General features: G+C 31.4%; 1 protein-coding gene across 9 annotated transcripts in view; it reads right to left on the reverse strand.

The window, feature by feature from the left end:
* LOC129968441 (sodium/bile acid cotransporter 7-like) overlaps positions 1-21,919 on the reverse strand; it is a 100,192-nt gene that overhangs the window by 52,021 nt on the left and 26,252 nt on the right. For 8 of the 9 annotated variants that reach the window (XR_008784404.1, XR_008784403.1, XR_008784406.1 and 5 more), the window contains exons 3-8: positions 18,171-18,253; positions 6,418-6,630; positions 1,926-1,964; positions 1,787-1,822; positions 1,013-1,161; positions 810-910 (exon numbers count right to left, since the gene is read on the reverse strand). Coding sequence is in view for 2 of the 9 variants with exons in the window: in XM_056082302.1 (XP_055938277.1) it covers positions 810-910; positions 1,013-1,161; positions 1,787-1,822; positions 1,926-1,964; positions 6,418-6,630; positions 18,171-18,253 (621 nt within the window). In the remaining 7 variants the exon portion in view is untranslated. The remainder of the gene's footprint in view (positions 1-809; positions 911-1,012; positions 1,162-1,786; positions 1,823-1,925; positions 1,965-6,417; positions 6,631-18,170; positions 18,254-21,919) is intronic. The other variant, XR_008784407.1, reaches the window with a different exon arrangement.

Consider the following 21,919-nt stretch of genomic DNA (forward strand, 5'->3'; position numbering starts at 1 on the left):
GAATATTGATGATAAGAGACATTACTTGATAACTCTCCTTTTAATTTTTACTAAATATTTCTTAACGTCGATTTGAGCTTCATCCGGCTTACAAGAACGGTGCATGTCAGAGAGAATAAGTTGTCTTTTTTTTCCAGCAGCCCTTTACACTTTTCGTTTATACAGCGCCATGTTACCAAGGCTACAGCAATCCTTTCGATATTGATGTCCATTATATACAACTGATGGCTTTCCTTTTGATGTTTCGAAAACTTCAATACTGGAAAAAATCAAACACACCGCGCACCTAATCTAAAATGAACTTTCAAAAATGCTCCCAGCATTCTTAGAGAGAACTGATCAGTTTTACCGTGAGGAAAAAAAAGTGAATATTTCAAGAAAAGGGACCCTCATTCAGCAATCATTTTCTTATCAATACGAGAAATGTGCATTCTCTATAGCCGCTTTAGAGGCACGCCAAGTTTTCCTGCCAAAGGTAATTAAATCTTAGTAAACCTACAATGTAACCGCAAAAGACACTTTTTACTGAGTTAGCGCAAATGCGACTGAGCGCAAGTTTCACACTTCGGAGAAAAATGGTAAAATCTTTCTACTTGTTGCATTGTCCAAGGTTCACAATTTTAAATAGGGGAAGAAAAATAGCTTTATTAAAGAAAACACGGGAAAGTTTTTGGAAGACCACCAATATTTGTTTTTAAATTGTACACTAAATTTATGGACGGAGTGTGCGCATATTTAAATGAAATATGTATATATATAAAGTATAATCGCATGAGCTTAAAAATAGATACACAAAGGGAATCGAATACCTGTAACAGTTGTTATTATGACAGTTGATAAAGTAAATGCATCTTCATGGTTTGAAAAGGTGTCACAAAATGTGGTGTAAATGATAAGCAGTAGCAAAAAACTGAAAACGAAATTTAAGTTCGTTAAAACCTTGTACATTGTTACATCATATTAAAAAAATGCTTAGATTATATTGATCAATATTAAGGATTTCAAAGCTTACCTTCCTATCACAGATAATAATTTTTTGTGCTTTAATAGATGATAACCAACGGCTATCCTTATAAACTGGCCTAATAAAACAGGAAACACAACAGTTAAACTTAACTGGAATATGACACTCCATATAGGAACATCTCCCGATCCTCTAAACTGAAAATGTTTAAAACATTTTTTTAATTGAGTATAAAGATAATTAATAACTGTAAAGAAAACAATATTTTTAAATATAAACTTCGAGAGGAATAACTGGCTTATTTACCAGCAAGATATTTTTAATGGGTGAAACATGATTCATTTAAGTGCAGGGTAGAATTCATCTTTAAAATAACACTAAATATTTTCAGTAAAATGAACACTGCAAATGCAACATAAGAACCGGCGCTGAGTCGTACGAGTTGCAGGTAGCAATGTAGATGAAATGATAGTTCTCATTACGAGCGCAAACACCTTCTCTTTCAGGATTAGCATCCCATTAGCGGAGAAGGATTGGTTCCTGCACCAGCAAGGGAAGGCGGATTTTTCTCGTACAATTTAATTAGAATACAATGAGTATAAATGTAGTCAATCGAAGAGAACGATATAAAATTCCAATGCTGGAAAAGAATTGGTTTAAAAAAATAAAATTATATTACAGTTTAATTACACGTTTTTTTTTACACAATTCAGATTTGAACTTTCATTACAGAACAAATTAAACATCCGGAAATAAAGAAAAATACACTTTTAATCAATTAATGGTAATCTAGATTAAACTAAACAATAAGCTGGAACTTACAAATAAATAGAGCAGAGCTGGGGTGATGAAAATACCCTGAAAATATAAAAACATTTGAATAATTGAAGATGAGTATTCAGTACAAAAAAATTATATTCCTGAAATAACGTCAATAAAAAAAAGTATATAATATACTAACCAAAAAACTTCCCAAAGCAGAATTAAAAACGGCTGCTGCCTAAAATGCACAAAGGAAAATTAATTATAAAAAATTGCAATTAACATTAAATACAATTGAAAAGTATATAATAAACATTTTGTTGACTTATCTATACTTGAATTTCACAACTAACAGAGTTTCTTTTTATTAATTACAAAATAAGTGTATATATATCTATACTTATAATAAAGCTCAATGTGTGTGTGTGTGTGTGTGTTGGCGCTCTACAGGCCAGACCGTTTGACCTACAGCTACCAAATTTGGTACATGTATACCTTGGAGGTCGGGAATGTGCACCTGGGGTTCCTTTTTTCGAATTTTTAATTAGAATTTTAATTATTAATTAAAAACTAACTTTCCCGCCAAAAAAATCTTCCATTTTCCCCACCGCCAACTTTTCCGCCAAAAAATCTTCCATTTTCTCCACCGCCAAATGACTAAGGCTTCCGTTTTATTTTCTCCCAACAGTAATGAGGCTAGGGTTAATATTTTTCGGCCGATTATTTCAAACGATTCTGTTTATTTTCTTAATGTTTGATGCATTTAAAATTAAACATTTTTAATTAATCCATGTTTCAGATTTATTCTGAAGTACTTTTGAATTAAAATAACACAGAAAAAAAGAAATTAAAAATGTATAATCTGCATAGCGTTACCCCAACTGGCGTAGAAAAATTCACGCATTTGCGTTAACGTAACTGGGGAAGAAAATTCACGCATGTGCACTGTGTTCTGATTGTTGCCATGACAACCGTTATGAATGGATGATTTAAATTATTTTTAGGTTAGTTGCATGCTTTTGTAAGTAAATTGTATTTATGTTAGTTATATATATTTTTTGTATATGCTTATAGTTTTAAGTACATCGTTTTTTAAGTAGTTTTTTTAAACCTGTTTTCAATGATTTAAATTATTTTTAGGTTAGTTGCATGCTTTTTTTTAATTAAATTGTATTTATGTTAGTTATATATATTTTTTGTATATGCTTATAGTTTTAAGTACATCGTTTTTTAAGTAGTTTTTTAAAACCTGTTTTAGACCGATTATTTTAAACGATTCATTTTATTTTCTTAGTGTTTGATGCATTTAAAATGAAACATTGTTAATGAATCGATCTGTTCATGATGAATCTGAGAAAATTTTGTTGACAAATTCTTGAGATATTACATAAATTAAGAAAGATATTCTTTAGTGCCCATAAAGTTTAAACGCTCAGTGATCTATTATCAGTAATCATATTATTAAAAAAAATGCATTGTTTCAGTAAAAAATATTATTATATTAATTGCAGATTAATCATTTACACTTTAATTTAAAGCATAAATTCTACGAGGGGTAACAGAAAATTAAAGAGATATATATCACGTTATGACTAAAGGCCTTTATTATATTATGAGTGAATTATATGACTATCAAAATTTGAAGTTTTAAAACATTTTGCTGAAGAATCTATTAAAGTTGGAATTGCATAAAATATTTAATTATTAAAATTTTAACGAACATTAAGATTGGCGAACCGGCTGGTCGCCAAAGGCGGCTAGTATATATATATATATATATATATATATACTCTTATAGAACTCGGAGGTTCTTTCGCTTTGTTGGTCGATGATGAAACACAATCAACAGTCCTCAGTAACAAACGACGACTTTTATTAAAGACGAAGAATGCGTAGACAACAAATATACAGCCGAGACGAACACAGGCAACACACGGTGGCACACTACAACAAACAGTAGCCCACAAGTAGTAATCGGTAAAAATAACAACTACAGCACACAACGCGGTCAGATAGAATTCAGCAGGAAGAGGGAATCTTCGTAGCTTCTCTCTACGGTCTCTCCAAATACCTGCTGTTTCCTCGCTTTAACGGTATTCAACTACTGACTCACTACTATACGACTGGCCACTCCTGACACGACTCGATATTGCTTTTACAATAAATACCAGGACACGGCACATAGCTCAATTCAGCAATCGCTTGAGCTTTACACAATGTTTGTTCTTCATTGGACTCGACCAACCATTCGCCATTTTACTCTTTCCACGATTGTCTTCAACTTAGACTGCCGTCCTTTTATAGTTCCTAGAGCCGAGTAGGGAAGGTTCTGGAACACTCAGGCATATCTCAGTTCCTATTGGCTCTATCGACAGAATTCTGAAAAATTCATGTATTATCTATTTTCTCACCAAGCCCTGAGATCGCTGATTCGGCATCCGATTGGCATCTACCCAACAGAGCTGAATGTAAAACGGTCTTTCCAGGGATTGAATTAACCGTGCTGGAAAGCAAAATTACAGATTTGTAGCGTATATATATATATATATATATACAAGGTGGTCAAAAAAAACTTCCCCTATATATGAAACCCTAGCGGCCTATCCGCTCAACCAATAGAACCAAAATTTCAGACATGGTCGTTTGAAAGTATGCGCAGGAGATTGTGATGATTTTAAACAACGCAGAGCTCATAGTTACGGTGAGAATATTTTGAAATTTTCGAATGGCAACACTCACTTTTTCCTTGCGCAAATTGATCAGTATATTGAAAAACCACAAATGGCGTTGGAACGATTAGCGTGTGACGAAAATTGCCGGCGTAAAGCATTTGCAAAGAAGAGCATTATAAAGGACTAATGACAACACAGAGAGGAAAGAAAAATAAAGCTTTTATTGGAATGGAAAATTATAATTACAGGTTTTCAAGGTGTTCACCTTCACAGGCTACAATGCATTACATTCGGGAGATTGTGGGCAACAATGCCGAACATAACATGAAAGGAGGAATCTGCATAACTTCACGTGTTATGGCATCTTTCAATTCTGACACATCTCGTGGACCAGGCGTGTACACCTTAGATTTCAGATAACCCCAGAACCAGAAATCCATAGAAGTGAGATAGGGGGATCGCGGTGGCGACGAAACTGCAAAGTTACGAGAGATGACTTTATCACCAAAGTGTTGTTGCAGCACTGGTCGAACACATTGGGCGACGTGTAGAGGAGCCCCATCTGGCATCCATACAATGTCACTAATGACATTTCGTTGCTGCAATTCAGGAATAACGTAATTCTGAAACATTAATTTATACCGAGCACTTGTGACAGAACACGATTTCAAACTTGTGGTAGTGACCTCTTCGAAGAAGTACGAACCGAGAACAAATGTGCTAGCGATGCCGCACCACACAGTCACTTTGGCTTCGTTTAAAGGCACTGGTGCCACATAGTGAGGGTTTTTATCAGCCCAGTAAACACAGTTCTTGGTGTTAACACTTCCATTTAAAGAGAAGTGTGCCTCATCCGTCCATATTATCCGCAGCGGCCATCTGTCATCTTCATCATATCTAATGAAGAAAAAATTTGCGAAGTCCACACACAGTTCCTCATCTCCAGACTGCAACATCTGGACGAGCTGAAACCGATAAGGAACCATCCGCAGAGAGCAGAAGTCTGAGAACTGTCGTTTTCGGTAAATCCAAATTGCGAGTAACACTTCTTGCAGTATGCGATGGACCTGCAGTAATCGTGTTAGGCACTTCCGCAACAACTTCAACTGGAACAGATGGTCGCCCGGATCGAGGTCGATCGCAAGTGCATTCAGTTTCTTCAAATTTTCTTACCAAATCACGTACACTTCTCACGGAACATGGGCCTCGTCTTAGCTTGTGATTTCGCCGATAAATTCGCACTGCTTCGGCAGCATTTTCCCCTTTCAGACAGAGGTGGCGGTAGAGATTTGCCGACTGGGGGGGGGGCAAGACAGATCCGACAGGGGGGCAAGCACAATATCTCTAATTTGGCCTCAAAATAACTCATAATAATTAATTTTACATTTAATTAAAGAAAATCAAGTATTATTTCATTCTTTTTTATTCAGATGCTGATCCTTTTTTTCATTGTTAAAATTTTATAAAGGTATTTGTAAAAAAACAAGTTCTCAGTTATGAGAATTAACAACTGTTTGAATTATATGTGCATCCATGGAAGTGGAAGTATGTAATTTAATTCAAATGTGATGATATTTAAAAACGTGTTGATGATAAATGGATACAAAACATTTGTATGCTTATACAATGTTTAAAAGTCAAATATGATGAAAGGACAAAAACCATGACCATGCACCATTTATACTGGTTAAGACAGAAAGGGACTAAATTATCGCGTTATGTCCTGAGTATTACTTACCCACAGGACACTCTGCCCAGAAGTAATTATATTGTAGTGATACAAACGTGATTACAATTTTTCTTTAGACTGTCCTATATTATCATTTAAGTGTTATTAAGAAATAGAAATTGAAATCAAAATAAGAAAATTTTCTTCCAATATTTAATAAACAGATAAATCAAAAATTTAATTGCTTATCGACGAAATCATTCAACATTTAAATCACGGAAAGGAACTCCTGCATAAAATCAATAAAAATGAAACAATAAAAAACTGACATGGGAAACTGAAATACTCGCCTCATTCCCACCGACTTTTTTCGTTAAAAGCACAGCAGATGAAACTGGCGGCGGCATGCAACTGACAGCCACAAATCCTATGAAGAGGTCAGAATTCGGATATAATTGCCCAAATAGTTCCACAAAAATTTGAACAATGAGTGGTATGAAGATCAAAGAAAAAACTTGGATGAATAGATGGACTCGGAACTGACATGCTGCAGCAACTAACTCCTGTAAACAAAAACACCAAAGAAATCTTTCATTTAATACATGTTTTAATTTGGATACTTTTTTCCGATTTAATGTTTTTTTTTTCAATTAAAAAGTCCAACTGAAATGCCATTTCTATGCCAGGCAGGCCATTTCTAAATTATTAATAAAAAATTAAACATCTAAGAAATAATCGAGGGATTTGGCCTGAGAAAGAGAAACGTGCCTCTCACCCTCTTCTATCACTGGAAAATAATAAAGATAATTAATTTAATAGCGTGCAATGATACATATTATTGCATTCGCTGATTGTATGCCACTTCTTGCATACAGAAGGACTCATTTGTAATGATTAAAAGATGAGGTTTTATTAAAAAGCCATTGCCATGATGATTAATGTAAGGTTACTAGAATTAAATAACAGCTGGCAAACATATATGTCACATTTATTTTGCATTGGTCTTAATATGCTGCATGTCGGGGAAAATATATTGTACAATATCGAAATCCGGTATATCAATATAATAAAAAGGCTTTTATTTTACATTGTTTCAATATTGTAAAACAATATTGTGCGAAATTGTTGTACAAAAATGTACAATATCATGATTAGGGATAGCAATACCGATATACCGAATACCGGTATTTTGAGCCATTTGTACAATTTTGTAATACCGGTATTCACAAGTTTAAATACCGGTTTTTCGATATTTACTAGAAATTTTTAAAATTGTCTCCATTATATGTTCAGCTATCACGAACATAACAAAATAGTATACGTTTTTGTTTTTATGTCTTCCTAACGAGCGAAATTAATTAGCTAATTAATGGCTTAAATCTAAATTAGTGAAACATGGATTATCCCTCAAAGAAAATATTGTATCCATAACGACTGATGGAGCAACAATTATGAAAAAAGTTGGATTGGTGCAAATTGGTGCAAATCAGTAGTTGTGCTATGCACATGGAATTCAATTAGGAGTAACAGATGTATTATACCAAAAAATTAAAGAACAGAAGAATCCAAATACTGCGGATATAGAAACTTCGGATTCCAACTTTGAAAAGAGTAAGAGTGAGAGTGATATTGACAATGAAGATAATGACAATGTAATTGTTGAAGAAGATATTTTGCTAATGAGGATGAAATATTAACCTATCAAGAATTGCATCCTATAATTTATAAAGTTCGAAAAATTGTTAAGATATTTAAACGTTCCCCTAAAAAAATTTATATTGCTTAAATATATACTAACTGAAAATAAAACTGAATATATGTTAATATCAGATTCTAAAAGACGTTGGAAAAGTTTACTCCTAATGATGGAACGATTTTTGAAACTGAGAAATCCAATCCAAAAAGCAATAATCGACTTAAACCTGTAAATTAATTTTTCAGATAGTGAATTCGACTTAATATCCAGAACTGTATCAGCTCTACTTCCAATAAAACTGACTACTGAGGCATTATGTCGGAGAGATTCTAATTTATTAACAGCTAATGCAACAGTAAATGTTGCAGTCACTGTAAGAATAGCACACATCACCATTTGAAGAATTATATATTACATTGAAAAATCGCACAGAAGATAGGCATACCGAAATAAAATGTCTTATGGTATTTACGTAATTATAATGATTTTAAAAATGAAAAAGAAGAAAATAAAATAAAACCAATTCATCTGATTAAGTTTATAGTAAATTTTCTTAAAATTTTTTACCCACAAACCTATCCACATATCCACATTCAGAAGAATTCGGTTCAGTATCGAAGATTATGATGTCACTACTGTCGATAGTGAAAAAGGATTGTCTCTTGAACAAAAATTAGAATTCGCGATAAATAAAAAAAAATTCAACGAAGCAAAATAAAATACAGAAATCAGCTATATTCAAAATCATCCGACGAGAAATCGATTTATTTGAAGATGAGGGATTTAGAGGTAAATACTTGGAAAAAGTATATCGCGCACTGCTAATAGTACCATCAACTAGTGTAGATGCCGAAAGAGCGTTTTCGACAGCTGGTAATTTTTAAACAAAGTTACTTTTCAGGCTTAATGACAGTACAATTGATGCATTATGTTTTTTAAGATCACATTTGAAAAATGTGTAATAGTACCACAGACTGAATAGTGATATTTACACTTTTTCTGGGATTTAAATAAATAAGATGTTTCTTTACTTTTTTGTGATTATATACTGTTATAATTTATAAGTTACAAATTATTTTTTGTGATATTTACTCTCTCTAACAAAACTGGCAAATAAAACAAAGAAACACCTGTGTTTTCTTTCTTTTTCTAAAATTTCTAATACTGGTATTAAAACCGGTATCCCGGTATTAAGATTTTAAAAAATACCGAATACCAGTATTGAAATTTTGGTCCGGTATTGCAATCCCTAATCATGATACTTCGGCATTTCGATGAAAAAATAGAAAGATTGTAAAGTTAAATATAAAAGTTGTTCATATTTTATCAGATTATTTCTATTTTGAATTTGAGGAAATTTTTCTTGTCTCATTTTTCTTCTTATTGGATTTTTATTAGTCACACAGTACAATTTCAATATATATATATATATATTGATAGTGGGTAATTATCTATTAATGATCCCCACACAAATAATATGTTTAAAAATGTCATAACACTCCCTTCCCTATTTAGCAATAAATGCATCCATCATGCAATAAGACAAGAGATACGGACAACAATAAGATCTATAATACAGTAAGACAAGGAAATAATAAGGCTTACAAAGTGATTACAAACTTAACAGATTGACAATGATTGAAAAATGATTGAATCTTAATCATTTACTACATTATTTCATTGAAAAAAAATGAAATATGCTTTTGCAAATTTTAAGTTATCATGTGAGAATTTATTTATTTTGTAATATAAATTTTGATTACCGAGATTACATTTTGAAACCATATTTGATCACACGAAATGCACTAATGACTTGAACTATCCGAAATGTTTTGAACAAAGTAGATTGAGCTTCTTGTTTATATTTTTTGCGCAGAAGTATTTTCAAGAATATGTTTAGAGATACAAGAATAGGGTGGTAATTAAGAATCTGTACTTAAATGTTTGAGATAGTTTTTTTTATATATTTCATGATTTCTAAGTCCAAATTTAAAGTCAATTTTCATAGTCGATTATCTTTGATGATTCATAATCTTTATATGCAAATTTCGTCATTTTTTTTTCTCAATAACACAAACTCCATTCCCAAATCAACATTATGACCTCACATAATAAAAATCAAGGATTCTTCAAGACCATAACATGACATAATTTAGATTTAAAATATGCCAATTATAAATTTAAATCAAATATTTTCACATTAGTAACATTAAAAAGGTGATACTATTTCCATGCCTGTTACTTTTCGATGCTTAAGTGAAATAACTCAGGGCAGTTTTTGTCACTAATAAATCAAAACTTAAAATTGACCCACACACAATGCAAGCTCTATTACCATTAGCAGCGCACAACTATTATTAGATATTAATATCACACAAACTAATTTCCTCCTATTTTGGTTAAATTAAAATTCATTAAAAAAATGTTAATACAGTGAGAATTTCCAACTTTAATTTGATCAAGCGGAAAAATGAAAGAAATCAAAATTTAATTACTTTTAAACAAATTGATTGCAAACAATATAGCATTAAATTATTTTTAATTTATATATTGTTCATAAATATCAATTCTCAAAACTGCTTGTTTCTGTTATTTATTGAAAATCTATTTTTCTCTGCCCTTTCGGCTAATATACTTTTTCAGTGCAAAACTCATTCTTAAAATTTCACCCTTTCTTTTTATTTTAAACCATTTGGTTAATTTTCAATGCCTTTCTTTTCCTTCTCCGTTCCTGTTTAAAAACTGCAATTGCAGTCTTTAACTGTTTTCAATACATTTAAAATGGTATTTTTTGCTTTTAAATTAAAGTTCTACTCCATTGCTCTTTTTCATTTCATCTAAAGCCAAACATTTTGCTACACATCACTGTCCTTCAAGTAAAATGCATTGAGTACAAAACTGCAGTTTTGAAATATTGCCAATTTAAATTTTGGAGTCTTACGAAAAGTAATGACTCCAAATAATATTTTATAAATTTCTTTTTACAATTGGTGTTTTAGACCTGGATTATAATACTAAATAATTCATTGGAAGTTCTATTTCGCTGCAATAGTCTGCCAAATTTTTTTATGAGCTTATTGACTTTTGTCTGCTACAATGCAATTTGCAACTGTGACTTTATCTAAATCAATAATAATTAGTTAACAGAGGCCATTTATTTATCTTTATTTTTATTTATTTTTATATGTACAAATTATATATTAACAAAATTAACACATAAAAATGTATCCTTAATTATAATTTATATTGATATTATAAACCATTACATTATATAAGGGTTGCCCATATGAAAGCTGGACCAGTTGAATGAAAAGAATACCTTTATTGGAAATCAAAAGAAATTTCCAGAGGCGTTGTGACACAGGACTCATCATTTAGGTAGTAAGTCAATGCCTTTTATGTAGAAAGATGGTGATAAATTCGTGAAGAAGTCCAGCACAGTTTCCTTCACTTCGTCGTTCGAATGGAAACGTGTCCGCTGTAATACACCATTAAGTGCCCAAACATATACAAATCACAGGTTGACAAATCCGGACTGTAGGGCGGTGTTCCAACACTTCCTAACTGAATTTTTTTAATGTCGTCTGGGTTTCATGGAAGACGGGCGTCATTGAGAAGGATCTCTTGTTATGTGAGAAAGTCTGGTCGTTTGCTTTCCATAATTTCGTCAGAGTATTGCAGTATTGTGTTGAATTGATCGGGTTTTTTTTTTGGGGGGGGGGGGGCAGGAAATCAATCAAGAATGGTTCACGGCAATCGAAGAACCAGAAACCCCGTACCACCGCACGTTGTTCCAGTCTGAACGCATCCATGTATAGCACAACTTTACTTTCAACCAATGTCTTCTAATATGAAAGGCTTTTACTTTTGAACGCCGATGACAGTGCACATCACCCTTTATATCTTTTGCTCGGTGGAGCTGCTATAGCTGCATTCCTTTTGATGTAATCGCAAGTTTCATTTGGTCAACCCTAATATATTTATTTTAAAGTTGTTTTCGACATTCACCACATAATCAGACCTTATTAACCATTGTAACAACATAAAAAAAAAGATTTTTATGTTAATGTCACCTCTACTATAATTTTAAATACTAGCAGAGATATCTTAGAAATCGAGATGAGTAGCATCCTGTATGACAGCCATTCTCACCATCTTAGTGGGTATAAAAATGGCGGCGCTGCTTTCTGATGGTGGGTCTTCCTTTGATAAGAGGTATTGGTTCATGTGATGCTCGTAATGTGGCCCATTATGAGTCAGCCACAGTGCCCAATATTATGTGCCATAATTGTTTTATCATTGGGTTCACTCTGAATGCTACAGTGAGTGGAAAATCTCTCGTTACAGTTATTATATTCCTAAATGAAACCAATTTAATTTTCTAAATCATTTTCCTAGATTAGTTCTGTATTGAGATATCTACAGGTCTTTGAATTTCAAATAGATTTATACCAAGAATGAAATTCTTGTGGCATTATTTCCTTTTCTACTTATTGACTCACGTCACGTATTTCTGTTGAGAGACTGAAAAGAAAGAAATGAGACTTTGAAAATATACGAGGTTTTAAACTTTCTTGATCACAGGCACAAATTTTTAAATAATTCCTTAAATGCCCGTCAGAAAAATATCGATCCAGGATATGCATTCTCAAAACAGAAACATTTTACCTTCAGCAGTTGACTTTCTTACCTTCATTATGCTTTGCTTTATTCTGTATAAATATAAGAAAAGTTGAAAAATTGCCTTTTATGTAGAAAGATGGTGATAGATTCGTGAAGAAAGCATTTTCCCATACAAAGTATTTTGTTTTGAAAATTTTCATCCAGCTATGCAAAGCATAGATTGATGTGTATTTTTCCTACGATTCAATAGTACTGTGCACACTCCTTCAATGATTTTCCAGAAATTTTTACTATATAATTTCAACGCGAAAAGTTTTAACCAAATACATCAATAAAATTAGTATATTTTGGTACATTATAGTAGCTTTATTGATGGTATATTGAATCATCATATTGATATCAATAAAAATGGTTTCGACTCTTGATGTCCAGCTTCTTAATCCGATTAAATCCAATCCGATTAAAAGGATCACTGCATTCGCTTTGTCAGTCTCTAATCTTGAAACAGTCTAGGGAATCAATATTCATTCACAAATTATAACCTTGGAAATCTCCAACGATCTCAAATCTCGATTGAAACTCTTCCTACTGTATCGTCAATTACTTCTTGTCATTTAGTCACCTTCAAGGACTTCCGAGAGTGATTATCATATTATTTTCAGCAATATTAAGCTCCTCTCTAAGTGATTTATGCAGATTAACAGTAAACCTGCTGAAAATCCCAAAGCAGAGTTGGTGATTTTTATCTTACACTAAAAATGCCAACAGGATTTAGTAAAGGACACCAATTTTTCTCAGCTACAGAAATTCAAAGGATTAGCAACATCCAGATTTTAAAGCATTAATAGGAAAGGACAATAAGGTATAGATCTCAAATCAAAATACTTGAGTTTAGTGATTTTTACTTGAATAAAAACAGTATATTTTAAAAGCTTTTTTCTTTAAATTCCTTTTTAATTATGGTCTGGATATGAAAACTGACAACAGAAATTTTATTATTTTCTACAATTTCTGATAAGACTTTTGATTTCCTAAATATTTTATAAAAATTTACTATACTGATTCTATGATATTCCGAACACATTAAATTCTGTCGAACTGTAAGCTACACTATTCAAAAAGTCGTTAAATTTAACTAAAATAGGATCATATCTTTTTTCTTGTAGTCATAAAAAGAATAACTTTTATCTTGTTAGAATAAAAATGGGTAAGTTTGACCATTCTCATTGAATCCAAATAACTCATATGCCTGACAAATACATAGTTGAGAAGGGATTTATCTAAAATATGAAAGAAGATATATACAAAATTTACATTTCAAATATCTTAGCTGTTTCTTTTCCTTTCTTTTCTTTCTTTTTTTTTTTTTGAAATTGTTTTCTAATTAAAAAATCTTTTTAGATATTTTTAACAGTCCTCAAAGAAACCTGTTCTAATTTTTGCATATGTGTCGGCAAATCTTTGTTTAAAAAAGTAAAGTGCTATTTAGAGTTCTTAAGCCTTTGAGAACTCTAATTTGAATCAAAATTTGAATCAGGGCTTGCTCGAAGATATATATATATATATATATATATATATATTCTGTTCCAAAGATTACATAATTTCGTTTCATGTTCGAAAGTACTATCTGATTGTCCACATTGACAAACTGAAAACTTTCCAAAAAATCGATTTTGATGTGGTTTAAAACACCAGTGACCTGACAGCAGTTGATTCAAGTAAAAGTTTCCTTCAGATCTTTTTGAATCAACTTTAGAAAAGAAGTAATTTATAATAACGCCTTTGGTTATCCTATTACAATTCTCTTGCCAAAGATTTAAAATGTTTTTTTTGGGGGGGAGGGGGGTTTCATTTTTAATCTCCACGTAGGATTTGTTTTAAAGCATGCTTAGCAAGAAAATCGACTCTTTCATTGCCATAAAATCCATCATGTGCCTCGATCCATGTGAAATGCATGTATCCATGTGCATCATGTGAAATAATTTGTATATAAAAAATATGAACTAATAATTTTATCTTTAATATCTAAAATTAATTTTCTTATTTCCTTTAGAGGTTCTAAAGAAAAACAACAGAGTAAAGGACATCAGTCAAGACCATGAATCTGAGATTAAATAATGAAATCAAATGCCCTAGCAATCGCATCGATTTTCATAATAAAAACGATTGTATCATCATTGAACCTGAAAAATAATATTTCCGTTCAATCTCTTTTCATACCAAACCCATATTCCTCGCACTCAATCTGCCATCGTGGAATTATCTATATAAAGGCTATTATCATTTTCCATTCTGTATTCAGAATAATATCATGGGGTTACTTAGTTTCTTATGGGAAAGCTTCCTGTTGGAATTGAAAAATTTTCAAATTATTTGTGTAATCTTTTCTCCTACGTTCTCTAATTCCTTGGTAATTTTGTTTATCTCTTGAATATATATACATGATAATGGATACCCACTAAGTATTATAATTGCTGCTGTTGAAACCGAACTACAGACTTTAGTAATTACTCTAAAACAAATACGCTGGATCTGTAAGACTTTTATTTATTTATTTATATTTTTTGTTTGACGACACACGTTTAAAAGATGTTTGATTTATAAATAATTATATTTTCTAAAACGTTCATATATTATTTCAAAAACTATACAAGGAAAATACTGGTTTGACAACATTCTCAAATAAACATTTTGTGTTGTTGGTGGGATTTTTAAGGCAAACAAAGTCACAAACTTGTTTCCTCTTCTATTTCAAAAAATTCTGGATGAAGATTTCACCTATTTATTAGTGTCTTTTCAAAGGCATGACAACAACAACAAAAATAAAATACTTCTCAATGTCTTGAAATCCATAAAATAAAAATGAAGGATATCCAAGGAATGCTGTGCTTGTACTATATCTATATCATTCATCAAGATTATGATATGATTCGGCACATGCAAATGCGCTCAATTCACTATAAAAAGCACAATCATAATTCAAATAATGACCACACCATTTCATATATGAACTATGAAAGGGATGGGAAGAGAGGTAGGGCCCATATTAAGAACAAACACATCAACAATCAATCACGAACAAGAATCCAGAACACATCAACAGTCAAGAACGAACTGCTAACAAGCGGGGCCTCCGAAAAGAATGCTTTCTCTTGTATGGGCCTGGAACAGCAGAAAAGGGGAAACGACTAGGCGATGGTTACTTTTCGCTTCAGCATGTTGCTTACATCCTTTTTCGTTCAGTTATTTTTTCCTCTTTTCCTTAAATAAATTGTGCAAAATAACTTTAAGAGTAGTTAACAGCATTGAACTTTAACATGAAATTGCCAGAGTCACGACAGCCATCTGATTCGTAAAAAATCAGAATTTCCCAAGAAGACCACGAGGAGGAGTGTTTAGATTTTGCCACTCAAAAGAATTTTTTTTATCCTTCTATAATTTAAATTCTATTATAGATATTCAAACTTTGTTTCCATGAATACAACTAAGATGCATTGATAATATCCAGTTTTATTTATTTATTTATTTATTTATTGCCTTTACTTAATTTTGCGTCACTATTTTTGAGTTTGGAATAATTATTAAAAAATATATTAATAAAAACAGATATAAATTTTTAACAGATAGATAGAAAACAGATAGAATTTTTTTTCCATTCATTTATCCATTTAATGCATTTTTCCAGAAACAGTAGCCAGTAATTAGACACTTTTTCGAAAGGTTTACTATCTTCTTTTAACTTCTCATAACCTTTTCGAGGTCTTTTTATATTTATTATGCTCCACTATTTGTAGATTACTTCAACGAACTCAATCGTTCCACCGTAAGCAGAATCATTCATCCCTCTTTAAAACTTTTTATTTGTTAATCAAATATTTTTAAACATAAACCAACATTTTGCCTCTCAATTTTACTTGGATATAAGGGTTTAAAAGTTAATTTTGGAGCATAACTGGATATTGACTCTTTTTTGTATATTTCTCTTACATTCCCTAAAGATGCATGCATAATTTTACCAAAATTATGCATGCAAATTGAAACTGAAAGGCATTATTTGTTGTTTGCTGGTTTAGGCAGTTATTTCGAATGCACTTGATAATATGCACCGAATCAGATCAAATAAAAAAATTCATTTTAAGATATGAATTTGGTATCCAGGATTTTAATTCTCCTCTACATAGACTGGTGAACATATTTCTGTTTATTTTGTTATTATCTGAAATAACTGATATTATGTGGTTTCATTTCGTTCTTTCGTTTTAGCTGCAGATGTCGCCAAACAGGGAAAATTATTTTATGGCCACCCTGTACAATTCAGTATTTGTTTATTTAACATAAATTGTTACTGATACAAATTTAGACATACGTTTGTAAATACATAGTAAATTCTTATTAATGATCTTAATGTTTGATCAAATGAGACCTTCTACACATGATTATATAGGATGACCAAGAAATAACAGGAGGTGTTCAGGGCCCTGTAGCGTGTTATGTACTGGGCGAAATATAACAAAATTTGGCCACCATATACACATTAGAATATGCGGTTTCGATTTATCAAGTAAAAAAAATTAGTACCAATAAACGCTGATAGGGGAAATCCAGGCGCTGCAAGTGCATAATGTGTGGGAAAAAATACATAACTGCCAATGGAAACAGTAAATAGCAACACACCAAATAACAATGAAAAACGTTAATTATAGCAACTTACAAATTTGGCTCAAGGTGACCACTAACTTGATGTTCCAATAAATGCATGCGGCACACGACGTTTCCGACGGTGGCTCACAGCCTATCGGCATTTATTCGTCTGACATATAACGTCATTTGATCTTTTAAAGCAGCAATATCAGGTGCATGTTCTTAATGCACAACGCCTTTCAAGTAGCCCCACAACCATAAATTGCCAAGATTCAGATCAGCGTTATTAGTTAATGGGTGTTATACGAATAAAATTTCAAGATCTTACGCAATATCTTCTGTACCGTCGAGAAAGGGATATCTATTTGTCGTGATATTGAACATGCACTGCTGGTATCCTGCTTATTAGCTCTCGCCTGATCCATAACAGCAGTTGCAACTTCTTCAACTTGTTCTTGCCTGATACCTTTAGGCCCTCGGCCTAGTTGCACACCAAAATTCCTTTTCTTTCAAATCTTTCAACTATTCTTCGTAAGTTAGTTATGGTCATCGATCCTCTACGTAACTGTTTTAACCTCCAGTATTCACGAAGAGCAGTACTGTATTTTCATCTCACTCATAAAATAGCTTGACTAAGAAGGTGTGTTCACGTAGTGACAACGCAATCAAAGGGCGAATTCTTGAAAAATGACATAAATTCCACAACCCTTCCTTTTATCTTCGACGTCATGTCACGAAGTACCCGTATAAGCAAATTACATGATGCAGTTTTTGATCGCAGCACCAGGGTTTCCCCAATTGACGTTTTTTGGTATTAATTTTTTTCTTCTTGATAAATCGAAACCGCATACTTTAATGTGTATGGTGGCAAAATTTTGTTATATTTTGCCTAGTACATAACACGCTACAGGACTCCGAATACCTCCTGTTATTTCTTGATCGCCCTGTATTTTAGAACCAGATTACGTAATTTGATGTTGTTTGATTTTTAGTAATATTTGCAGTTACTGTTCCTTCATAAATACAAAAGCAAGTTATAACAGTAAAAGACTTTATAAGTTTACATAATCATGGGTATTTTAATAATAAACTTCATTTCATCAAAATATACATAATTTTAAAAAGTTACTTTCATTTTCTTACCTTTCTTTGTAAAGATATACCACTAATAAAAAATATCATAAAAATGGCACCATATTTCACTGTGATTTCTGGTTTCAATATACCTATAAAATTGGAAAATAGTTTTTGCTAAAATACATGATATACACACTACATAAAATTTGAAAAAAACACTATTGATTTAAAATTTCAATTTTTACAAATAAAAATAGAAATCTGTAATCATAAAGTAAAGGGGATGTCGAGGTAATACGCATGTTTATCAGATCAAACTACAATTTTAAGCTACTTTATTTTATTTGTAACAATTTCAAATAGTATACTTTTTGGTTTTGTTCGAAAAAGCCTGAAATGAAATGAAATCTCTAATTTTAAGCAAACACATATAACAGTTTTAACACTATTTATCTTAATACCCACAACGTATAAAAAGATAAATTAAAAATTTTAATTATGTAATCTATACTTATAATAAAGCTCAATGTGTGTGTGTGTGTGTGTGTGTGTGTGTGTGTGTGTGTGTGTGTGTGTGTGTGTGTGTGTGTTGGCGCTCTACAGGTCAGGTCATTTGACATACAGCTACCAAATTTGTCACGTGTATACCTTAGAGGTCGGGAATGTGCACCTGGGGTCCCTTTTTTGAAATTTTAATTAGAATTTTAATTATTAGTTAAAAACTAACTTTCCCCCCAAAAAAATCTTCCATTTTCCCCACCGCCAACTTTTCCGCCAAAAATATCTTCCATTTTCCCCACCGCCAACTTTCAGTTATTTTTTTCTCCCAACAGAATTGAGGCTAGGGTTAACATTTTTCGGCGGATTATTTCAAACGATTCTGTTTATTTTCTTAATGTTTTATGCATTTAAAATTAAACATTGTTCATTAATCCATGTTTCACATTCATTCTGAAGTACTTTTGAATTAAAATAACAAAGAATAAAGGAAATTAAAAATGTATAATCTGCATAGCGTTACCCCAACTGGCGTAGAAAAATTCACGCACTTGCGTTAACGTAACTGGCGAAGAAAATTCACGCATGCGCATTGTTTTCTGACTGTTGGCATGGCAACCAACGGATGATTTAAATTATTTTTAGGTTAGTTGCATGCTTTTTTAAGTAAATTGTATTTATGTTAGTTATATATTTTTTTGTATATGCTTATAGTTTTAAGTACATCGTTTTTTAAGTAGTTTTTTTTAACCTATTTTCAATGATTTAAATTATTTTTAGGTTAATTGGATGCTTTTGTAATTAAATTGTATTTATGTTAGTTATATACTTTTTTGTATATGCTTATAGTTTTAAGTACATCGTTTTTTAAGTATTTTTTTAAACCTGTTTTCGACCGATTATTTTAAACGATTCATTTTATTTTTTTAGTGTTTGATGCATTTAAAATTAAACATTGTTAATGAATCGATCTGTTCATGATGAATCTGAGAAATTTTTGTTGACAAATTCTTGAGATATTACATAAATTAAGAAAGATATTCTTTAGTGCCCATAAAGTCTAAACGCTCAGTGACTCTATTATCAGTAATCATAGTATTAAAAAAATGCTTTGTTTCAGTAAAAAATATTATTATATTAATTGCAGATTAATCATTTACACTTTAATTTAAAGCATAATTTCTACGAGGGGTAACAGAAAATGAGAGAGATACATATCAGGCTATGACTGAAGGCCCTTATAATATTATGAGTGAATTATATGACTATCAAAATATGAAGTTTTAAAATATTCTGCCGAAGAATCTATTAAAGTTGGAATTGCGTAAAATATTTAATGGTACGACCGCAGTTTAACCTCCTGCTTGGAGCAATTTTTAAAAATCGCCAACAACGACCTTGCGAAATGTTCAATTATAGTGCATAATAAAGATTGCCAGCTTTGAAGCGTTATCGCAACTTGGCGAAGAAGGGGGTTAAACTCCGGTTCAACCTATTTCATTATTAAAATTTAAACGAACATTAAGATTGGCGAACCGGCTGGTCGCCAAAGGCGGCTAGTATTCAATAAACAAGGAATCAAAATATTCCATGACATAAAAACATCTATTATTTACAATACCTTTCAAAGTATTGTACATCTTTCCAATTTTGAGAACCTTTTCACTAATAACACGTTATTTTCCTACACATTTTAAAATGAAACAAAAATAGTATATAAAAGCTATCATTGATTCTTTTCAAAGTGGCAGTTGTTAACTTTAAAAATATTTTCACGGCAGCAAAATGAAAGTCCATACAGATGATCATTTCGAATTCTACCAAAGCTGTTAATAAGATTTATATGCAGTGATAAAGAAACGAAAATATCTAAATTGAATGATAATTTGATGCATTGAATTCCCATCTTGGTGTATCTTTATTCACATTTATTCAAAAAACAAACAAACAAAAAATTCTGTACGGAAGAAAGAAATAAAGTAAGTGGCCTTCATATCTTTCAATTCTCTTCTATTATTATTTATATAAAATATTCTTATGAATTTGTAATATTGCTTCTCTACGAAAAAATTCATCTGGATGGAAGGAAGATAATATTTTCTCCAGCTTTCTTAAGGAACATCCTATCTTCGTCATTTTCTGCATTCTGTACTGTTTGAGTCCAAATTATAATAAATTTTCTTTCGTGTACGCGAGCTTATTCGCCTTGAAAGGCATCGGAATTCTCGCTCGTTATTGAACCTTTTATTTGAAAATCATTTCAGGTAGGTGACGGAGCTAAAAAAAAAATTTAAAAAAAAAAATTCGAATTTTGGCGAAACATCGAATTTTTTTCTAATAAATTATTCTGGGTTTCTGAAAAGTTTCTTTTGATGAACTTTTTGAGTACAGTTTTTACATTCACTTTGTATTAGTTCCATGATATAAGAGCATGCATTTGTTCATTTAGCATGACATGTCAATCTAGTGCAATAGATACAAAGTTGAATGCGTTCTTTTCCAAGATTGATTACGCCTAAAAGACACACGTGTGGGAAGCACAACAAAATCAGGTAGCTCCGGTCGTAGAAATAGGAGTGGAGGAAAGGAAGAATCGATGTGAAACTACTTCCCCAAAAGTTCTAGCTTGAAACAAAGGGAGCACTAAAATGTCAACAATAAATGTTACCCCCCCCCCCTCTTTCTTTCTTTCTCAATTGGAAGGGTTTAAAAGAATAAATAAAGGGTTCATTATTTATTTATTTATTTTTTTGCGTCAATAGTGTCTTATGTAGTAATTCATTTCATATAATTATAGATTGTAATAGCATTGTTCATAACTAACCAAAAAAAAAGTATGAATTTTTAGATTTAGTTATTTCATTTTATAAAACGTTATTTTATAATTATCCAATATTAGGCACTTATAAATTACTATAGCCCAATTCGATTAATTCATTTTTGTTATTATTGAAATATTTTATAAGTATTACAAAATATCATCTTCATAAAAAATATCATCTAAAAACCAAACTCAAAGTAGTAAAAAATGCATTCTTTGTAAAAGTCCGACACACATACACACAAATATATATATAGATAGATAGATATGCTTTGGATTTATAGGGTTGCTTCATCTTGGATATATATGTATATGATTAAATAGGCAAAAAAAATTACAATACTTTGTTGCCCTTTGTTTTTATTTTTTACTCTAAACTCTTTTATGAAATAATGTAAAAGAATGAAGTAAAAGTGATTCCTTTCGATCTTTTAAATCGGGTGGGCATAACAGAGTTCAAACATTCGAATTTTATATTAAATAATATATATATATA

This window comes from Argiope bruennichi, chromosome 5, assembly GCF_947563725.1.
Source record: "Argiope bruennichi chromosome 5, qqArgBrue1.1, whole genome shotgun sequence".
Lineage (NCBI taxonomy): Eukaryota > Metazoa > Arthropoda > Arachnida > Araneae > Araneidae > Argiope > Argiope bruennichi.